General features: G+C 37.3%; 1 protein-coding gene across 1 annotated transcript in view; it reads right to left on the reverse strand.

Annotated features, from left to right (window-relative positions):
- The window catches only part of LOC140137057 (MAM and LDL-receptor class A domain-containing protein 2-like), a 103,342-nt gene that overhangs the window by 60,599 nt on the left and 19,462 nt on the right, over positions 1-23,281 (reverse strand). The window contains 9 exon segments of the mRNA XM_072158716.1: positions 7,670-7,770; positions 9,674-9,823; positions 10,499-10,685; positions 11,876-11,983; positions 11,985-12,142; positions 13,641-13,769; positions 14,446-14,601; positions 16,036-16,126; positions 16,601-16,765. Of these exon segments, the coding sequence (XP_072014817.1) occupies positions 7,670-7,770; positions 9,674-9,823; positions 10,499-10,685; positions 11,876-11,983; positions 11,985-12,142; positions 13,641-13,769; positions 14,446-14,601; positions 16,036-16,126; positions 16,601-16,765 (1,245 nt within the window).

Here is a 23,281-nt window from a genome sequence, read left to right on the forward strand (position 1 = left end):
CCTTATCATCATGAAGACCTATAATTCCAAGCCTTTATTTTGATACTCCTATCGGACCTTTTCAGAAGTATTAGAATATTATTTTGGAGTGCTTATATTATAACATGTTGGACGTCAATTTAATACAATAGAAGGACAAAATTGGTAAAGATATAATTAATAGGCCTATTTGACACGAAACAATAATGCATGCAGTATTAAAACTGAATTTACGGATAAGATGCATATAATATTGCTATATCTTCTCCTTAAATAATTATAAATATTGTACCAACAAATAACTTCATGTGAGATCTGAGGAAACTACTGAAAATATCAGTAGTAGATAGCATGTTGGTTGTCAAATAATTTTTGGTTATGTTTTTGCACCAAAAATATCCTTAACTAATGTTTTACTTTTGACAAACATTCGATTGATTTGTTTGAAGTGTGAAACAATTTTTGCTTTACTTTTTAGGGGAATCACATCCTTTCCATTAGGCTTTCAGTTTTACCCTTTTTGGGATGCAAAGAAAAAATCATGAGTAAAAAGCATAGACGTATCATTCATACAAGGCCACTAAGACTAGGTTAAATTTACGTTGAAGAAATCCGGCAAGAGTTAAGACTCGGGCTTCTAGAGCGGACTAGGCTTAGTGGCCTCAAGGCCACCTTAAGACTAAGGCTTACTAAGACTCCTGTTGGGAAACTCACCCTTAGAGTTTTCATTCTGTTTTATTTGCTTCAATGTGGCTGCTTATAGGTTTTCTTATGGAATGCAAACTCATCTTTTACCTAAAACTGTGGACATTGTTTTTATGCTATTTTCTATCTAGAAACACCATATAGGGAAAAATGGATATCTGCAGTTCCTGTGCACACACCCTCAGACTTCTCATCTGTGTGTCCTTGATTGTATGTGTTTACAACACACCCCCCCACACACACACACACCCCCACACACCCCTTCTGGTCTTGACACTATACAATTACATTGATTTTGGTTATAATATTACTGAAATTGTCAGCTACATGCCTCTCTTTTCATAGCACTGACTGTATGTTTATCACAACCACTTTTATCTTTCATTATTTGTATTAAACTGAACTTTTGATCTGTTCCTATATCCCGGATTTGATTCTAATCTAATGAAAGAAGGTACAAAAAAACCCCACATAATGTTTCTGTAATAAATTAATGGTCAAACCTTCAAATAACTGCATATAGCTTTCTCACAAAAGAAAACAAGACTGTTAAGTCTGCATAAACTGTGGGCAAGTCATATTGGTGAAAGAGTAACATTTATTGCTGTCTTTTTCCACTTTAATTCACCTTTCGGTAAATCCCATAAGCCTTTGCAAATTTACCCCTGATGACATATTATTGACACGCACATCTTTACTGTGCATAACACTGTGTATACTTTCAGTCATCTGGGATTTGATCAATTAGTAGATAATTAAATCTGGTCAACCAGAAAAACTCACTTTTGGTCAGATGGAATCACCGACGTTTCGGCCAAAACCTTTGGCCTTCAGCTGGGTGGATGATTTAGGGTCATCGGAGGTCAATCGATGAGGAATCTGTCACATGGGCGTTAGAGTGAATCTGTCACATGGTTGGGATTGGGTCATCAAGCAACTTGTATCAAGCAATGTATATGGTTTCATCTTGGCACCGCACCCCGAAGTTTTTGGCAAAATCAGCCCACTTTTGACAGTTTTTGGGTCCTATCACCCGTATTTTTACCATCCTGGATCCACTGTTATTACTCTTTTCATGGCATTGATGGCATGTTCTGATAAACTCACACCTTTTTTATCTTTTTTATCATTTGCATTTTGAGATTGAACAGGACCTTTGATCACTTCTCATTGCTCAGTTTCACTATGATATTTTTAATGTACAAACACTCAATGAAAATAATCAAAGGAACAACAAAAACTAATTTTCTGTAAAACTTCAAGTCCAATGGCGAACCCGCTAAAAAACCCACTAAAAGTTCCAGTGTCAATCTTAAATAGAACTTGCACCAATCTTATACCAGCCATGTAGAATACTGTGTATTCACTTGTCGACTCGGGCTCATCTGAGAAGACTACAACATCTGTTTTTTTGTCTTTGCTTATTAAGGTTGGTCCGAACCCTGCAATTATGGAAACTTTCGGCCTCATAACTGCTAAATTGTTGGTCTAAAGTATATAAAAGTATACATATTTAGAATGGCAAAGACTTGATAAGTTCATCTGTGAGGTCCAATTTGGGCCAAAATGCTAATTTTTTAAAAAAAAAAAAAAAAAACGTTTTTTTTGGCCCACTTTTTTTTTGTGAACGTAAAAAAAAAAAAAAAAAAAAAAAAAATTTTTTTTATTAATTTTAAAAACTAAATAAAAATATTTAGGAGCAGTTTTTTCATTTTTTTGAATTTCGACCAACTTGTGTGGCCAAAAAAACGTTTTTTTGGGATTTGGGGCCAAAAATGAGCATTTTGGCCCAAATTGGACCTCACAGATGAACTTATCAAGTCTTCGCCATTCTAAATATGTATACTTTCATATACTTTACACCAACAATTAAGCAGTAATGAGGCCCAAAAGTTTCCATAATTCCAGGGTTCAGACCAACCTTAAAAACATTGAATAAGAGTGAAAAGATAAGATGAGTCATGCTATATCAGAGAAAATAAAAAGGCAACAAAAAGACAACAAGAATTAACTGCCAGACTCTCTTTTACAAAAACTATTATAAAATCTTATAAAAGTTTCCCTTGAACTAAAAAAAACCCCAATGTACATAAAAAAATCGTAATGTACACAATTGTAATAGTTGTGTTTATTCTGTATGCCAGGACCAAAGTCAACTTTTCTTGATGACGCGGTAGTGAAACAAGTTTGCCTAACTTGTAATATTGCAATCATATGACTTATTGCATTATCTTTCTAAATATAGTAATAAAAATCTGTATCTTTATTGACCATCATGCAACAATTCTAGACATTTAAGGCTTGTGATTGGTGCTTTCAAAGCATGTCGCGGAAACTGAATACATGTATGTACAACATTCATTAAAGGATAGAAGATTGCTGCAGATTGAAGTGTTAAAGCTGAGCTCGCAGCCTAGATTTTCCACAAAAGAAAACCTGATCAAAACATTAAAACATTTTGCGTAAACTGTAAGTAAGTCATTAGAAAAATTGTGTTGTAATTATAAGATGCATTCAAACAAAATACACTAGTTGTGAAACAGGAATTTGAAAATGTGTGCATACATGGCCCAAAACAGATTATATTGTTTTTCTTTCATGTCTTTTTTCATCTTTTTATTTGAGTCACTCTTTTAAATTAAAAATAAACATGTAGTTCAAAGCAAGCTACATAAAGAAGAATTACATTTTGCACTTGGGAGTAGGTCTGGGGATACTTTTTTGATGTGAGTGAAGCTTGAGATGGCAACCCCTTGCATTTCCAAGGGTAAGTTTACCCAAAATAGAGACCCATATAAGATAATGCAAAATAATGTATTGTGTATTTTATGCATAGTTTCAAAAAATTGTCAGAGGAAATACATGTCTAAGGAACACAATGAGACAGGGGAACTAATCAAGTGCATAAACCCTTTGTCAACATTGAGAAAGAGAACTAGAAAATATGCACACTAAAAATATTGAAAACTTTTGCCCTATATCAGGCAGAAAATCAGACCACTACATTTGTAAAATTTCATGTAACACATCCAATTGATTATTTGGTAAAATGATGTTAAACATACCTACCAATTAAGTTTCATGCTACATCGTAGCACTTGCTCAAATCGATTGGCTAATTCTCCCACTCCTCCTCGTCTGTTTCCTGTCGGAGCTTGATGTTGGTGGCGCTGTTTTAGGTGGTTTAAGGAGTTGGTCATATATGTGCGGCAGGAAGTGATTTCCTTCCGACAGGAAGCAGACGAGGAGGACTGGGAGAATTGGTCAGTCGATTTGAGAAAGTGCTATGATGTAGCACAAAACGTCAGCTGTAATAATTAAATATGGTACTATTTATATGATAATGGGGTTTGTTTCTTGTTGTTCAAATAATATACACCATGGCGACTTCCGAGGCATCCAACACCAAACTCTGTTAAGTTTATTTAGTCAAATACATGTGTGAACAATAGGCCTACTAATTTTACAATGAGCCCGCAACACTCAAATATCGCTAATCTGGACTGAATACTTAGAGCAATAGATACAGCCAGTCGTATTTGCATATCAATACCGAGGCAAGTGCGTTCAAGAGAGAAGAAGAGAATCTATTCTCATCTTCTCTGGTTCGATGCACCCAAGGTGAATCAATGGGTGCTTCCTAAATCTTTAGATATAATTGTCTCAGCATAGCGCCATCATGAGCTTTTTGCAATTTAGATATAGTCTCCGGTCGGACTTTATGAGGCAATCACGAACATACTAGGAACGACAAGCGTTAGGACCGACTGGCTGTGTATGAGACTAGTTTGGATGTGAACGGCACTATGACGTTCTACCGCACAATGTCGTAATACGTAACCCGTATGGCGTTTGCAGTGAACGCCTCTTCGCAATCTCTCTAGTATGTAAATATTTACTTCTAGAAGATAGCAGCAATCTTGAATTTTGTGAGGGGGAGCCACATTGCATTGGAAATTGCTGAGAGCCATATGGGCTAGCCATTTCTGTTATTTCTTGAAATTTTCAAGGTATATTAAATGTGTTTTACCTTGAAAATTTCAAATATAATTTAAACCATCCTCCACAATTTAAACAAATTTGATTTTTAATAACATTTATATGAATAGAAAACCACCAATTTGTGGAAAACAATTTTTTTTAATGGAAATCACACATTATCATGATTATTGCTTTAAATAAATGCACTGGATTTGTCTGAGTTGGATAAATGCAGTGGTATCTTTGTTGCCAAATTTGAATGTATTCACAATTGGAATGGGCATGATGATCCCAATTAAATGCAATTTACTTTTTGGTTAGCTAAATAAGAACATCAAAATGTTCTTCACTGCATACTTTGTACTTGCCACTATATACATAATACATTAATTATGCAGGTCACAAAGGGCAAAAGGATTTAGAATTAAAGTATGTACTCTATTATAATAGTTATCATTATTTTATTCATATACAGGTAATAATGGACATTTTACTATTTCATCATACAACAGAAAAAGCCAGAGATGACATCATGAAAGATGGGTTTGTGAGACCTAAGTCACAAATCAACATATGGACAGAAGGCGTGTTTACATTCAATATGATCTCTTATCCTTGCTGTCTAGCATTTTCTCATATCATCTTGAAAATCTAATGGCTCGTTGGGCTAGCTTTGTTGAATATATACTTGCCCGACGTAAAATCCACTGGCGCAAGGCCCCAACCCCTGGTCAATTGGTTGGTTTCATTGAAGTTTTCGGTCAAAAGATTAATACTCCACAGTATATGCTTCTACTATTGAGAGGGGTTGTCGCTATTAGATGACTCTGTATTATTTAGCTGATGCGCCAATTGGTTGAGGAAACTGGGTATGATAATATGATGTTAAAAAGTTCAAATGCACCACCATTTTATAGAAATTCAACAAGTAAACTTTACTCAAGACTGGTAATTTGGGAATATGAATATGTTCTTCATCAACTGTTACAACCAAAATCCTTGAGAATCACTTGGTGAAAACAAAACTGGTAACATTTCAATGTTGATGGGTCAATAAGAAAAACTGCCTTAGAAAACCATTTAAAAAGCAGGACAAAGAAAGATAATATCCCAAAGAACCTGATGAGAGACACCTAGTGCAGTGTCTCAGGAAGTCAGGATAAGTGTGATTTGAGAGAGGTTGATTTTAAACAGAACAACGTACAAAGATGTTGGAATATTTGAGACAAAGTTGGCAGGCAAAGAAATCCTTCAGTGACATTGGAGTTTAAGGATTGGGAAAATAGCACAGAATGAACAAAATTCCCATAAAATGTAATTTGATCAACATCAGCCAACACTGATGGTGTAACAGTAATAAAGTAATGAAGAGTAGTAAAACGTTTGTATGGGCTTATATTTTCTTAATATTTAACAATATTACCATGCATAATACTTAAGGTAGCTTACTCGGATATCACACCCTTGCAGGAAAATATAGCTCCTGTGTCAAATTAATCATGTCTATTCATTAAAATCTTTAATTATAACAAAGAAAAGTATTTCCCCACTTATTTTAAGAGGGGTAGCAAAGTTTCCACAGTATTTTTTGTGGGATCAGCACATCAGACACACCAAATTGCACCAAAAGACCTAAACAATTTAAGGTCTTTTGGGGGAAAATGTATAGATCTTCAATATGAAAGGACAAAATTTTCAAATGATGGTCAGCTTTCATCCCAGCTACAAACACTTTAGATTTACAAAGTTTACTTCGAGGACTGTTAAATGTCAAAAATATCAAGTTTTAATATTTTGCCATAAAATTTGTATTTGTAAAAAAAAATCAGAATTATTTGATATCATCAGGCATCAGGACATTCCTCATATACAGAATGCAATTTGGTGTGTCTGATGTGCTCTCAGGTCCCACAAAAAATACTGTGCAAATGTTGCTATCCATCCCCTTAAGAGTACTGTTTATAAAATTGTAAAATATTTCCAACCAAATGAGCCACAATTTTGAATACTAAACTACTATCCATTATGCAATTCCTATGACATTTGTAATTTTGTCCTGCAATTTTTTTTTTTTAATTTTCAGTATAAATATAATGTCATAAAACCTGATTTGAAGTTGAAATTCTAATTCCGCATGCATTTTAATATTTAATTTTTTAAAGGAAGCCAAATTTCCAATGTTTGTATTATAAAAGTTGATGAAGGAATTGATTGATATTGTATAATACATGTAGATATAATTTAGGTATTTAAACTGATATTTAAGTACATGTCTAGTCAGTAGCTGCTGAGTGAAATTTGTTGAAAATATTACGATGTATTTCATGAATTAATAAAACCTTAAAATGAATTAGAAGCTATTGAAAAATCAATTTTTTGTGACTGTTTTGTGACAAACATTTTTTAATTTTCAATTGGTATAAAGCCTGTCTAAAGTGTTGGGACACTTCCAACATGGTAATATAAATGATCCCCCCCCCCCCCCCCTCCCACTCTTTTGCACAATGTGAAATTATGTAATGTTGCTCATGTGTGCAGTGGCGTGCGCAGCACATTGAAAGTGGGGGGCCAGGTTGTTCAGTTCCCCCGAATGGAGTCTGATTAGGAGTGTAAAGTGCGGGGAAATCAGTCATGACCAACAAAAGTGGGGGCCCCTGCCCCCCCCCCTTTGCGCACGCCACTGCATGTGTGCCTATCAGTATCTAACATTGATTGGTAGTGAAGGAGGATGTTTGGGAGGCTAGGGAAGGGTTTAGACTTGACACCAAAAAGCAACATTTCAGCACATTAAAAAAAACGGAAATAAGGCCATATTACACAGTATGATAGTTGTCCTAATAGCTTAGATGAAAAGTGTAGTTGTTGACATGAAATACCTAAATGTACAGACAGAGGGACATTGCAAAAACAGTATGCCTTGGGATGAAGGCATAAAAACATATAGAAACAAACATGTACACAAACACAAACAACCTGATAGATCTTAATGAAACCAAATACTCACCATACAGGATCCATCAGATGGAGGCATATTGAACACGTTACTGCTAATGGCAGCTTTACCTTCTGAATCATCAAAGCTAGAGTCCAGATATAAGTAGTGACCTAAAGAATGAAATATAAGACACTGGGTGAAAAGATCATTCACATAATTGGTCATTACAGCCATGCCATTATAAACCAAAAACTTTCTCAACACTTTCCAGTTGAATTTTTATGTCTTATATTACAGTAGCAACATATAGGGTGCACAACTTATAAGTTCCCCCCTACATATTTTTTAAAATAAATCGAAAACTATTTGACAAAATGCAAACATGTAAAATGATATGGGTAGCCTTATTTGTTTTACACATGTGGACCAAATTTTTAGCGTCACACGTCATTTGCGTTCAGTCACAATGGTTCATTATGTAAAAAGGAGACCGTTTTAAACAGTGTTAAAAGTTGCATCTGGGTCCATAGGACTCAATTCTCAAACAATACAGTAGGCCAGGGATTTTCATGTGTTTGTAAAAGAAAACTTAATCTTTGGTATTCTTCGTCTTCGTTGGGATATGGGATTAGCAGCAATGGAAGAACCGATCTGGTAAAAGTTCCAGGTCGACTTAATGCCGCTCGTTATGTTAATGAAATCCTCTCACAACATGTTGTTCCCTACCATGGTGCTATTGGTGCAGATTTCATATTCGTGGATGATAATGCTACACCTCATCGTGCCATGATAACGAACGCATAACTGGAGAATCAGGGTATTGAAAGAATGGATTGGCCAACAAAATATGCTGACATGAACCCCATTGAGCATCTTTGGGGCCATGTTAAAAATGAGGTTGACCACCTTATCAATGAAAACACAACACTGCAAGAGCTAACCCGAGCAATCCAACATGTATGGAACAACATAGACCAGCAACGGGTCCGGAATTTAATAAACAGCATGCGGCGACGTTACAATGCACTTGTCAACAGTGCAGGAGGACACATCCCCTACTAAACATCTAGACTTTAAGTTTTATTTCCATTACAAACACATGGACAGGCCTAACATACTGTATTGTTTGACACTTGACTCCTATGGACTCTGGTGCAACTTTTAAAACTCCCTCTTTTTTACATAATGAACCCTTGTGGCCAAACGCAATGATGTGTGACACTACAAATTGGCCCAGATCTGTAAAACAAATAAGGTTACTCATAACTTTTTACAATTTTACATTTCGTTAAATAATTTTCGATTTATTTCAAAAAGCATTAGGGGGAACTTATAAGTTGTGCACTGTATAGTTGCATCTAAGTAATGAATAACTTATTAATAATTAATAATTTTTATTGTGTTAAAAATATATTAATTTTAGAACTTGTTGCTAGCAGTGAAGCAGTCTTGAAAAATATTTCTTAAAGAAAATTTCTGCTTGGTATTTATGACATGAACTGAGAAGCACCTATGTAACAGAACTAGAAGTAGTCAGGGTAAACAACACACACCAGCAGTAAGCTACAATCAGTCCTGGTTCTTCTCCATGTTATCCCTGAGCTCCAGTGATTCTTAAAATCATCATCAGTGTTTAATTTTAAGAACCAGACCACACTTGTGTGCTTCCCCTTTATTGCAATCATGTTACAATCGTATTACGAAATGAGTATCGCGTGTCCCAAATAATGTCTTTGTCATACTTCAATCATGTCATCATTTGTGAACAATGACAATTTGCATCATTGGGCCTTTTCATAGCACGATTATGTCGCAATTGCAGGTATGTCCGCATTTTGTCGTTATATACATGTTCATGATCCAAATCCAAGGTCAACATCATCAAACTTGTATTAATTTGTGTACGACCAAAACCAATCATAACACAATGATGAAGTGCTGACTGTGTGAACACTCTCGTCATTCATTCATTCATTGTAATTGTATCGTAATCGTGAAATTATGAAAAATGATGAAAAAATACTTGTGTGGGCTAGGTCTTACTTACATGGACATAATTTTGAATTCACTTACCTTGTGGTGAATTTGTTGTATGATCTGTGCCTGGGCCTTCTCCTTGTGATCCCTGAGATCCAGTGATCCTTATCCAGTCAAAATCATCATCAGTGTTTTGTTTGTAGTTACATAGGTTAGTCTCAAAATCACATCTCTCCACAAAATTACCTGTAAAATTCAAATTCAACACACTCATAAGCAGGGAATCCTTAAAAGGGCATTTCGTGATCCACCTCCTCATCCTCTCACTTTTCTCAAAAAAGTTGAGATTTTTGTATCACGGTAACCTCTGGCTACATAATGTTTATGTACAGCATATTTCTTGCAGATTAATTTGTATAGCAAAAATATTGCTAAATTTGAATTACGTTCTTGTACACCAGAACAAAATTCAACACTAGCCTATGGAGCAGTGTAATACACATCATCATGCATAACTTGTAAACACAAAATTGGAATCAACTGAAATTTTGGGAATAAGATTTTTTCGTGGATATCTACTGACAAATGCCATAAAAGGCAAATGCTAGGATCAAGAAATACTCCTTTAAGAGAAAACTTTTAATAAAAGACCTGCTGATTTGGAAAGCAATTTCTGCCTTACTCAAGTTTTCCTCCTCATTCTAACATCAGACCTTCTCCAATACTCATGTCCCCTTATCAGACCCTCCTCGTTGCTTTGCATTCAAAATTGTGCTCAACAACATCACCTTGAAACTATTGTGGGCTGAGAATTACAATCCTCGGCTGGTGATATCTATCTATTCTAAAGGAACACTTATCTTTTAACAAAGATATTTAATAACGTCTTAAAAATTATTTTTTTAAATGTCAACCACATACCGCAGTCAGTTTCATCAGAGTTGTCTCCGCAGTCATCTGAATAATCACACTTGCGACTGTTAGGAATACAGTTATCATTAAGACATACAAATTCACATGGCCATCCTTGTTCATAACCACAGTTGACAAAGGTTATGTCATCCACTGCAATATCATCTGCATCTGCTACAAGGGCATCAAATTGCAGCTGTGGGGTATAAAAAGAAAACATATGTAAAGATAAATGGTTAGAAATACAAGTATCATTCAACATAATGTCTACTTAAGGCAGGTCAGAGTGGTGTCGCAGCTAGTGGTGTTTATGCTTAAATATTGAGAAAATAAAGCCCACACTCATGGGGAAGGTACTGGTCCAACTCATGAGATCCCGAGGCTCTTTGTAATGAGTTTAATTTTTCTCCCATGTGCATTCACTGAGAGGGTTTTTGTTTTTGTTTTGACCTATTATTTGTCATAAGTCAATAACTGCAATACATATGGAAATATAAATGCAACCAGTGGTGTCCTTGGGGCGTTGCCTGTAAGATCAATGTATAAATCTGCAGAAATTTAAACTGTATAATTTAAGCAAAATAACCAAAACTGGAAAAATAAAGGCTCTGACTCACCTTACCATCCCACATCACTCTGCAGTTATCAACTATTAAACTGCTTCACATGAATAACATTGCTCTGGAATGGTAGAGCACCAGGCTATTATAATATTTCAGCCATTCAATATTTTGGACGGAGATCATTTCAGTAGTACATTGACTAATACAGACCATTCACCACCAGTCAAAGTCCCTGTGCTTTGTATGCTGTGAATTCTCACATATTCGTGAGGGTCAATCATTCGATGGTGCATATCTAACAAATCATGCCAGCGTTGCGTGCATTTGCGTAAACGCGACAGAACTTTGTGTGTCTTTGCATTTACGTGAAAGACAGTAATTTTTTATTTATTTAAATATGTGGTATGTGCGTAGCAATTTTATCTGCCACACTTCATGGAACAATCATCTTCATTATTATGTTTTCAGGGTTATTAGGAGTTAAGAAAACCTAATAATGATAATATTGGATGGCTTATTTTGCATGATACCATAACATATCGGATTCGTCATACAAATATCGAACTTGCCGCTGGCTCGCCCAATATTTTATGACTCATCCGATATGTTATGGTATCATGCTCAGCCATCCAATATTATATCATTATCGGGCGATGAGACTTTGGCTGTTCATGTTTAATCTGTATCTCTTTATTCCATGACCCAGCAACTGTCACCACATTTTGAAAGGTTATTTATGCTCATGCTTATGATGTAATACAAAAAAAAACCCATATCCTCAGTGGCATGATGCAATATTAAAAGAAGCAGTTATTCAACTTACATAGAACTCGTCTCCTTGTCTGCCTAGTCCAATACCAGCCTTTTTGCCAGTTGTGATCTGGTGATCCAGGAGGGAACCAGATGATGACTGGCTTAGCAGGATTGTTTACTTGTGTACGAGTGACGGTGAATGCACCATTGGAAGACATCATGTTGACGTACCAGAATTCCACTACGCATTGAGAGCTGCATGGAGGTAGTACTGGGGTTTGAAGCAATGCAGAGCTTAGGAATACACCATCTCCAGGCACAACTTTCATCATGTAACCTAGTAGGTATAAATAGAAATAAAGAAATAGAATGTAGTGATTAAGAAAGCTTTGACAACTGTTACATTGCCATGTGAGTAATCTACTAACAGCTCCCTGTGAAGTGAGGCGACCAGATTGAATTTAGTAGTATATGCCAAAGAGAGCATTAGGAGGACTTTGGCAAGTCTCAGCCAAGGCAGTTAAGCGAATGCCCTGGTGCCGTGTGTCATTACCGCTCATGCACTGATCAACCACACGATAAAAAGATTCGGGAAGCACCGTGAAGAAAACTTGGCAAGTGGTGGCAAGAAAGTTTCGCACCATGTACGGGACGTCGAAGTTCACTTTTCAAAGGGCGAACTGTTGTTACGAAAATCAAAACGACTGGTAAACAGGTCTACTAAATGACCTCAAAAGGTCAAATCTTCTCATTTCGTCTGTGTAAAATAAAATGACGAAATTGCAACAGCGACTGTCACCCTTACGAGTGAAAATACAGCTTATTTAGCCAGTGTCAACATGGGGTCATTGGTTTGAATATTTTCCTAACATATTGGACTAACTCCACAGCTATATGGTTTTTCACAATATAACAGTAATGGAAAAAAAACTGAAATTGTTCGTCATTTTTCGGCACAAAAATTTTCGCAAAAAATGACATCACAGACATAAACAACAATCTCCTAATTAGCATAATGGTCGCCATTCCTCCAGCTAGCTCGTCCTGTGATTGGTCCTTATTTAGTTATCTAGTTTTTATTCTATATCGCTGGTCTCAGCATGCTCAGTGAGATTGAGATGGGCCAGTTTGAATGATTATTTTGAGGGGGTCAAATATCTATGACATAATTCATTAGATGACATTATATAATGGGCTATTCCAGTTGAAATCCACACTACCCCTGTGGAAGATTTTTGAAATACCTTTCACAGGGGGAGTAAGTTTTTCAAATGTAATTGGTCAGAGTTAATAATTTTGACACCCATCCTCCCCCTGTATTATGGCTTAACATATATCTTCCACAACTGGAGAAAGTATTCAAATGGAAGTTACCCAATTGTCTATTCTATTTGAAACTCATAATCCCTCTGTGGAAGACTTTAACTAAATCTTCCACAGGGGAGTGTGGATTTTAAATGGAATAGCCCAATTGATTCCCTGGACTACTTTTGAATAAACATGTCACTCATTTTCTTCAGTGCTATTTCTTACATACATACATTTTAAATATTTGTATTCACTCGGTCCGACATCTGGGAACATTGTCCCCTCCGTCCCCTTTGCACAAGCGCGCGCATAGCAACCAGCTCGAGAAAGGGGAACTGCACCTGCGTACACTGGTTTTACAAGGCTATTCCCCCTTTGTGACGTCAGCCCGACCGAGAGAATAGCACTGCTACATTTAGAACGTAGCGCTCAAAACAAACTACAATGCAAAAGAAAAACATGAAGAAAAAATAAATGAGAACTGCCTGTGAAAGGCTACAAAATCTAAGGAAACAAATGCGACTTACCATTAGCAGTTTGTGTTGTATGATCAACTCCTGGTATATCACTATCACTACCTTGCAGTCTAGACCATTTGTATTTGCCTGTGCTAACATCTTGGTAGGAGCATTTACCACCTTCAAAATCACAAGGTCCTAATCAAAACAAAACAAAATTACAAAAATTGTAACACATGCAGTTGTGAATGACAACACTGCAAATACGATAACAAACACTACCAGAGCCACAGAGCGCTTGAAATTATAAGCCCTTTCGCAGTCTCAGAATCAAAGTGCACAATATTTCAATGAGGGTGAACTCTGCACTTCGTAAAAAAACACTCCTACTTGTGTTTTGCATACTTTTTGGTCTTGATGTCTTCTGAACACTTGCATAAGACTATTTGAAAACTGATTGTGTGAACAGGAAAGTAAAATCATGGATGAATCCCTTTCAGGTGCAGTTCATCACATGCATCGTCAATGGAGCAGACCGGGTTGCTTATCTCTCAAACAGACCCGGATGTTGATGCGCAGATGTTGGGCAGTCCAAGATTTCCGAGATTGCAAAAGGGCTTATTCTACAGCAGCCTTAGTATGAAGGGTTCAGATGCAAAGACTGATAAATACCATTAGCTTTAATGTACAAGTAGTGGAAATTGAAAATGGAAAGTTGGAGGCCTCTTTTATTATATTATCATCTGAAACTCAATGTTTTAACATGCCACTCATTTGCTATGCAATCATGCTACATATTAACATTAATATTAAACCTTTGCAGAAATTTCTACAAGTTCTTAAAAAAAACTCAACCAAGTAATTGTAAACTCACCACAATTGGCCTCATCACCTCCGCCATTGCAATCTATATTCCAATCACATATTTGGTCTGAGTCAATACATTCCCCTTGCGGACACTGCCATCTGCCTTTACCACACGGACCAACAGTGGTTGTTGGTATGAAAGTTGGACCTGCTGGTATAGTACCTGTGAATCAAATTTTAATAATGATCTTTAATCACAGGGTCCATTCAAAATATTGCATCATGGATGATTTGAAACCAAGTGTTATGGCAATGATAAGACGTGGTGTATGAGTGTGTGACTGCACTTGTCTCAAAATAATCTTGCTTGGGTGTTGATAAATAGGGTGGTTATCAGCAGAAAGGCATGATGGACATTACTTTTGATACTAATTCATAGCCTCATTAATATACGCGAAACATGCGATCCAATCATTTTTATTTATTTACCAAAACTCAAACGCTAAACATGGTCACTAATATTCAACAGTAGACCTCAGTGCCATCAGTAGCGTAAATATTAGTAACCTCCGCGCGCATCGTGTTGTGCGTCGAACAAATCGCAAGAGTGCTGGCCGCCATATTTGGATTGCGCGCTACCATATTTGCACAGATTGTGATTCGCACTTTTGTTATCGGTCGTCCTGTTTTTGGAAAGGCAAAACGTAAAAATTTTTATTTTTTTGATGAAAATTGTGTGTTCTTTTTGTGAAGTGAAGAGATGAAAGTGACAGTTATGAATGAGGTTAATAACTTTGCATGGGTAATATGTCGGGCATTGTGAAAAATCTAAACATTTTGCTTTGGACCTCGGAATATATTCCTCGGTTCCTAAGGCAAAATGTTTAGATTTTTCACAATGCCCTCCAAATAACCGATGTGCAGTTATTAACTTCTAATTCAATACCACTGGTGTGTATCATGTTGCTACTGCAGTCTAAATATAGAGAAAAATCACTTATGTAAAATATTATGTTTGCATCTCTTTTAAAGAATTTTAATTATAGTTCAATTTGGGGCTTTCTTGTGTGGATAAATGTCATAGGTACACTATTAGGCTCCCATGTATAACAATACAATATGGTAGATGTACCACAGCATTAGGCATGGTGCTATTCAGAGTCCAGACTCTTTGAAGTCTAATATCTTTAGCCAGCACATAGTTGATACTGTTTATATTCTGTTGTGATAGGTCTTACTTTAATTGGAACCAAATATAAAAAATACTAGTTTGCGTCTGACATCACCTGTCAATCACACTCAGAAATGATTTGTTGTGATGATTGAAATTTCTGAATGCACCAGTAAAACAGCATGTCCTATGGTTAATTTTGCACCTTCAAACATACAAACCATCTCAAAAATGATGTCTTTGTAACAGGAAACTTTCTTTTCTGAAGGCATCATGTCAACAATGTCTAAAAAAGTTGCTTTTCACCTTGTAAAAGTATCACAATTTTTTTGTGATTCCACCTTTCCTTTTATGTGCTACTAACCAATCACAAGCTGTGGCGGGTTGATCATCAGACATGAACTAGTATTTTTATATCTGGCTCTGATTATAGTAATTTCAAAGAAGAAAACAACAACAAAAACCGTGTAGTTTGAAATCACCTACCAGAAAGAGGTATGCATCCTGGTGTGAAGGAGACATCATCTATGGCAATGTCACCATTGGGACCATCACCTACTACACCCTCTATCAAGATCTAGGAGACAGGAAGAAAGGAACAAAAAAGAAAATATTATAGACATTTCCATTGTTGCTACAATAAAGAATAAAGGACATTTTGTAGATTGTAAGAAAGTTCTAGTGAATTTGAGCACAGATTTGCAACAGCAATGCTATAGTCTATCTACCGCGAGTCACTGGCACTAGTTTTGAAGTTCAGCATGTTCTGCATCAGCTTAGCTTCACTTGGTGCATGCCCATACTTTTACACCCGCATATGTTCATGCAAGAAACCATGCTAAGCCAACGTAGCACATGCTGAACTTCAAAGCTAGTGCTGGTGACTCGAGGTGTATATATATATAGACTATAAGAAACTACTCTCATACCTGCAACAAGGACCCTGTGCAGTAAAACGGACATTAACTGCACAATGTTACACAAATCCATTATACTAATTCAGAGGACCCACTTACTGTTATAAATTGTGTAGTTGATTGCCCCATCTTACCTGGAAGTCTTCATTGGAGTCTATGACAATGTCTGCTCTCTCCCAGTAATCACCAATTGGCCATGATCTAGTGAAGAGAAGACTAGGTGGCCCATTGGTGGTAGTACGCATGTAGACTTTCAGGGTAAATATGTCTACTCCAAACATATGGTACCATACACGTAGCTATCGGAACAAATAGTTGAGTAATAAAACATATATAATTGTAAGTTGTTGTTTAGGCTTGAAGTGCCAATAGGAGTTCAGCCAATCATACAAATAGGACCCAACAGTAAATACATACTAACAGCTAAAGGCTATACTGGTACACCACAAGAAATTGGGATGATGGTTAGATTTTAGGGTTAGGACTAAGAGACAAGGGTAAACAAATATACAGAGACATATTTATACAGCACAACTACAAGAGATCATTGGGCTATTCCATTTATAATCCACACTACCCCTGTGGAAGATTTTGGAAATACCTGCCACAGGGGAGTATGAATTTCAAATGAAATGAACACATAAAGCAGCTCCATTTGAATCATTACTCGTTGACTGCCGATAAACGTCCCAATAAATCGGACTTAGTCACCGGTCAGTTCTCATGATAGATTTCCATGGCTAACGATGGTTAACTATGAAAACATGTTAAAGGACATCAAGAAAATTTTCTAAGTTATTTATTTTGAGCTCTTTCGAGTATCGACGAGTAATGGATATATTCTGTAGATTTAGGTTTTGTCTGTGACTGCTAATGTGAGGCCGTCAGAGGTCGTGACGGGCTCAAACTCGGTGGGTGGGGGTAGGTCTGGCCTGGCAAGAAGATGTTAAGTCATCCGACCCAGGGGCCCCCCTCCCAGGGGTCATTTGAGGTCAAATGACTAAAACTGTCATATGGGCATGAAACTAGGTCGCACGAGGCTCAAACCCGTCTCACACACATAATCCTGCACTACGATCAAATAGGTTGATGACAACATTTGATTGAATGGACTGCACTCCGCCATAACTACGGTGAAGGACACCGGTTGAAAACCTTTGTTTGGAGCCAATCAATAATTTCATGCAGGGCCTCTATAGTATCATTCTCACATAGATATAGAAATACTAAATTCGTTCACTATCTATATTTTTACTTCTAGTAGAGCTCCAATCTAAGGGTTAAAGTTATGTTTTAGGTTAGGTTAGGATTTTTTAAAAGTACCCAGTACAGTGAACCTTATGGTACAAATGCGCTCGAAAATGTTAGCATAGGTCTAGTGAAACAAAACTGGTGAAATATGGGACAAAAGTGGAATAAATTGCAAGCAAAGCGCTAAAAATGGCATTTTGTGGCTATATTATAATGGCCAAATATGAGGTTAATTTTGACAATCGGTCTCCTCTCTCTCCTTCCCCCCATCCTTCCTTTTTTCTTCCTCCCTTGGCGGAAACTCTAATAGGCACAAAGGACCAATGCGACACGTAATCTATTTCCTCTTCTTTCTATATCTAACCTCCTTGGGCCTACATATTAGTACTGATACATCATCCGCTGGCGAAATTACGTAATCAATCGGATTAATTAACATACTGAGCAATAGGTGAAAACAATTTTGAACAAATCGTGCTGCACTACAAGCAGGTTACACTCATCACCTGTGTATGTCTGCAATCATAAATTGAATACAATCCTTGTCAATTTGTAGACATGTACTTTTGATTATTTACATAGCTTCTTCTCCAATCACTGTGTAAACATCCATCCAAAAATCTGATTGCTATTATTATATATATGGATGAATGGACATTATCACAAAAGGATTGCTTATCTCAATAGGGCATGTACTTAAGCATTTTTTTTAACTGACCGGCGTTATTAGGCTTTTATCGGAGGTCACCGAGTAATGCCGAAGATAAAAATCGATTTTATGTATTGTGTATGTATCATAGGACGCTCGTATTAATTGTCTCTATGTACTTGAGAATTCAACAATATAAGTAATGGTAGCTCTATTATAATACACATTAATGTTTTAAGCAGATAAAATTCCAAAATATAATAGCTGGGCAGATTATTACCACAATTGTGCATTTGGTGATACAAGCACCAAAATTGGCACACATGCTTCTGTTGGGGCACTAAATACAAATATAACGTTAGCCAAATTAAAATCCAAGATGGCCGCCATTTTTCAAGATGGCCGCCATCGAATGATGGATATTAATGTTGTGGTGGATAAAATTGCAATACAAGCACAAAAAATTCGATTTAACTGTTCTTTTGGGCCTTCCTATGGGTCAATACCAACATATCAGCCACTAAAAAATCCAAGATGGCTGCCATTTTTAAAGATGGCCGCCATTGAAGGCAAATATTGATATAACCGAAGATCAAGAGGATATACAATGACCAAAATGAGAAATGAACATCCCTTTGGGTCCATCATCATGAACATTACAAATAATCATTAGCCACTTGATAATTCAAGATGGCTGCCATTTTTCAAAATGGCTGTCACGATGTGACACATACAATGTATGCATAATCATATTACAAAGTATCTAAGGGTCATTGCAGTTCATATCTCCCTTGAACCTATCGAGACAAGAATCAACAACTTGTATCTACAAGGTGGGTCCCATTTTCAAGATGGCTGTCATTATCAAGATGGCCGCCATTTTCAAGATGGCCGACACCATGCATCACAGCTTAGAAGTAAGCAGTTTGAAGTTAGTATCACATCACTCTTGCCATTGCTTCGTGATCAACCCCATTCTGTTGCCACTATCAAGCATGGCACGGACAAAGTTAGAGACACAGTGGCATTATTGAATCCAGTACTGTCATTGCTGCAGACCATCCACTCGCTACATTAGGCAAGCAGATTCAATGGCCGTGGCCTGAGAATTACGGTGAACACAAGTTTGTGATCATGTTCAAAGGATTGCACATTGAGATGGCTGCATTCCGATCCAATGGATCTCTTCTTAAAGATAGTGGTTGAACAAGTGCATTTACTAAAGCTGGGGTGGCATCGCCTGGTACTTCAGGGTCATTCTTGTCAGCTTCAAGCATCACAAGAACGCGCCAAGCACATCACATATTCAGCTGTCGGTCTTTATAGGCTGATGAAGATAGCATACAATGACTACTCTAGTAAAAACAGACAATACGTAATCAGTTTCGGAGACTGGCAAGAGGGAAATGTCAGATCCCGCAATTCCAATTCTGGTATCTCATTCTCGTCACGGAACTCACTATTCTGGCACTGATACGTTCATTCAGAGAAGCAAGCTTTGCTTTGTACTGTGAGGCCTTGTCTGGACAGTACTGATACCATACTTCTTTGTTAACAATAATTCAATTATGCACATTGGATACAATAACAATTTATGGTAGGGATATGATAACCCTTGAGCAACGCCATCCTGAAGTAGCCAATGAGTTTCGGAATGGAAATCATATCGGAACTAATCAGCAATGACTATAGACGAAGCTCATGAACAAGTCAATGCTGTTATTGAAGGTTACGGGGAGCAATTGATGTGACTGAGGATCCATCAGCCCTCAGAAGGTGGATGGTCGCTGACACTGAAGTCTGTCATCTGGTTTCTGAATATGAAGCAACATCAGAGGCTAAAGATGCAACAGAAAACAACAACAACCATGAACAAACAATGAAAGTACAACAAGAGTTCCTTGACAAAGCTTGGAACCTAACCAAAGTTCTTCAAGACATGGGCATTCCTTTCCAGGAGGAGGCAAGGACATTGCACAATCTAGTGTTCATAAACTACTTGGCAAACATTATGAAAGAGGCACTGAGATATTTGGTGAGTTTATCAATCGACTAGCGAGCCAAGAACAAGACTTGTTCTATATATACATCCATCACAAAGAACACAATTAGCTTCTTCATTCAAGAACGTACTGCCACTGATTCCAAGCAGAAAGCCACACTGTAATCTCTTCTCACAGCTCTTCATAGCAGGCAGTGTGATATAAACGAGTTCTTCAAATATGAATACCAGCCAGTTCCTGCATCTCTGAGTGACAACGGAATGCTATACACGTGCCCGAAATCTGGCCACTGACATTCTTCAATCTCAAGTGGTGTTACCAGACAAAGAGCCAGAAGTAGAGGCTATCGTTGTGATGGATCAGCATTGATAAACTGTCTGCCCTCACGTACATCAACAACATTTGACGAATATGCCAGAGTAACTGTCATCCCATATGTACAAGCACTGTCTGCCAAGCACAAGATAACAATGTCTTTGACGTCTACCTGCCATCCAGTCGGAAAAAATTAATATGAAGCAAGAAACAGGAGCCAGAAGACGGTGACAGGATGCGTGGTGCTGAGAACAATACCGAACTCTTCCATTTACTTGTAGACAAAATCGCCGACATGGATACAGTCGATCCGCGCGTATAAGGAGGAACTTGCCCTCAGCAATAATGTGATCAGTTTGGACGATATTTGTCCATGTAACCAGGAAGAGGCAGATACGCGTATGTTTGTATACGCCAGGCATGCGGTAAAGAAAGGCAAGAAAGTCCTAATGATAAAGGCAAATGATACTGATATTGTCGTCATTGCAATACCTACTTTGCCATCCATGCAAGAACTTGGCCTGCAGAAGTTGTGGTTTTCCTTTGGTCATGATCATATCAGAGATGTATACCAATACAAGAACTCGTTGATGCAATTGGCCATGAAAAGACTAATGGAATATGCTCTTGTTCACGCCTTTAGTGGTTGTGATATTGAATCTCATCTGCCTTCCGTGGTAAAGCAACGCCTGGCAAACATGGAATGTGCATAATGGGGTATCAAATGTTTTCTCAAAACTAAGTAAATATCTGCCAACACTTGATACTGCTGCTCTTTAGACAGGTTTGTAGTCACAATGTATGGCAGGTCCAGCACTGCTACAAGAGTGAATGATGCACGGTTAGAAATCTTTGCTCCTAAGCAGAGATCGTTTGATTCGATCCCACCTACTCGAGCTGCGTTGGTAAACAGGCTGCCTACCGTACCAGGCAGGTATGATTTGGAGTCAATCAACAGTATCCCAGCCAGAGAATTGGGGCTGGACACAGGAAGCTGATATTTGTAAGATCTTCTGGAGTAACTTTCCTCCTATTGCGACTATTTGCCAAGAACTAACAAAATGTGGATGTACTAAGGAATGTCGTGGACGATGCAAGTGTTACAAATATGGTCTTCCCCGTACCCCACAGTGCTCATGTTCATGCCAGGACTGATGAGAACAAATTTTATTACATTTATGTTAAAACACAGATTTGTAAGTATCAAGGGTACACTAACATGTCAACCCAGATCACAATATCATCAGGCTCTTCAATTATGACACTACTTAAACATATTTTGATGAATCGTTCTTGATAAATGACCAAATGAGAGGTTAACTGTAGCTTCACTGTATGACCATTTGATTCTTTGTAACATTAATATTTGTTATTCAATGGCGGCCATCTTGAATAAAATGGCGGCCATCTTGGATTTTTAAGTTTTTTTTATTTCTTCATGACAAGATACACAAGGAGAGGGTAACTGCAACTTTTGGTGGTTGTATGAACAATTAATTGTTGTAGCACCAATGTATGTCATTCAGTGGGGACCATCTAGGAAGAGATAGCCGCCATCTTGAAAAATACAGTCGCCATCTTGGATTTTTAAGTGTTTTATATTTCTGCTTGATAAGTGACACAAAAAAAGGTTAGTTGCAACTTTTGGAGCTTGTATTACCAATAAATTTTTTGTAACATTAATATTTGTCATTCAGTGGCGGCCATCTTGAAAAAATGGCGGCCATGTTGGATTTTAATTTGGCTAACGTTGTTTTTGTATAAAGTGACCCAAAGGGAGTGTCTGTACCAATTTTGGTGCTTGTATCACTAAATGCACAATTGTGGCCATATAAGTCAATAATCTGCTCAGCTATAATACGTTTTCTCCCTTTGCTTGTCACGTGGTAGGCCTATGTTGAAGTTGCGATTATATTTTTAAATAAGTTTCAGATGAATAACAACAAGACAAGTGGTCGAGTGGGCTAAGGCGCTAGGCTCATAGAGTACTAAGCGTTGCCGTGAGTTCGAACCCCGCCTCTGCCAAACTTTAAAAGAACTAAATTAAAATTTGACTTTTTAAATTTCATATTTGGGAATGTGACTGGGATAATTTATGTATGGTGTGGAGTGGTGTGATAGGGCATGTACTTTAACTGGCCGGCGCGGTCCGGTGACTAAGTCTTTATTGGGCGTTTTATCGGCAGTCAACGAGTAATGTTCATACACCCTCTGAGAAAGATTCAACCTGAATCTTCCACTGAGGGAGAGTGAGTTTCAAATGGAGCTGCTAATGTCAATTCCATTTGAAATTCATACTCCCCCTGTGGAAGGTATTTCCGAAATCTTCCACAGGGGTAGTGTGGATTTTAAATGAAATAGCCCATTGTGCTTAGCCGCTGACCACTTTGGACCAAGACACACCTTACAAACCATTCAAACATTCCAGAAGAATTGAGTTAGCCTACATATATAGTAACCATCGCAGCTATGATCAGATTCCTGAGTTTCATACAGGTAGATCGTGACAATTTGCAGTAACTTTCTTCCCCAGGGGAATTTCAAGCAAGCAAAATTTTCCATGAGAAACCAAATTAGCCACTGTGGAGGCTTGGACT

Source organism: Amphiura filiformis, chromosome 17 (assembly GCF_039555335.1).
Source record: "Amphiura filiformis chromosome 17, Afil_fr2py, whole genome shotgun sequence".
Taxonomy (NCBI): Eukaryota; Metazoa; Echinodermata; class Ophiuroidea; order Amphilepidida; family Amphiuridae; genus Amphiura; species Amphiura filiformis.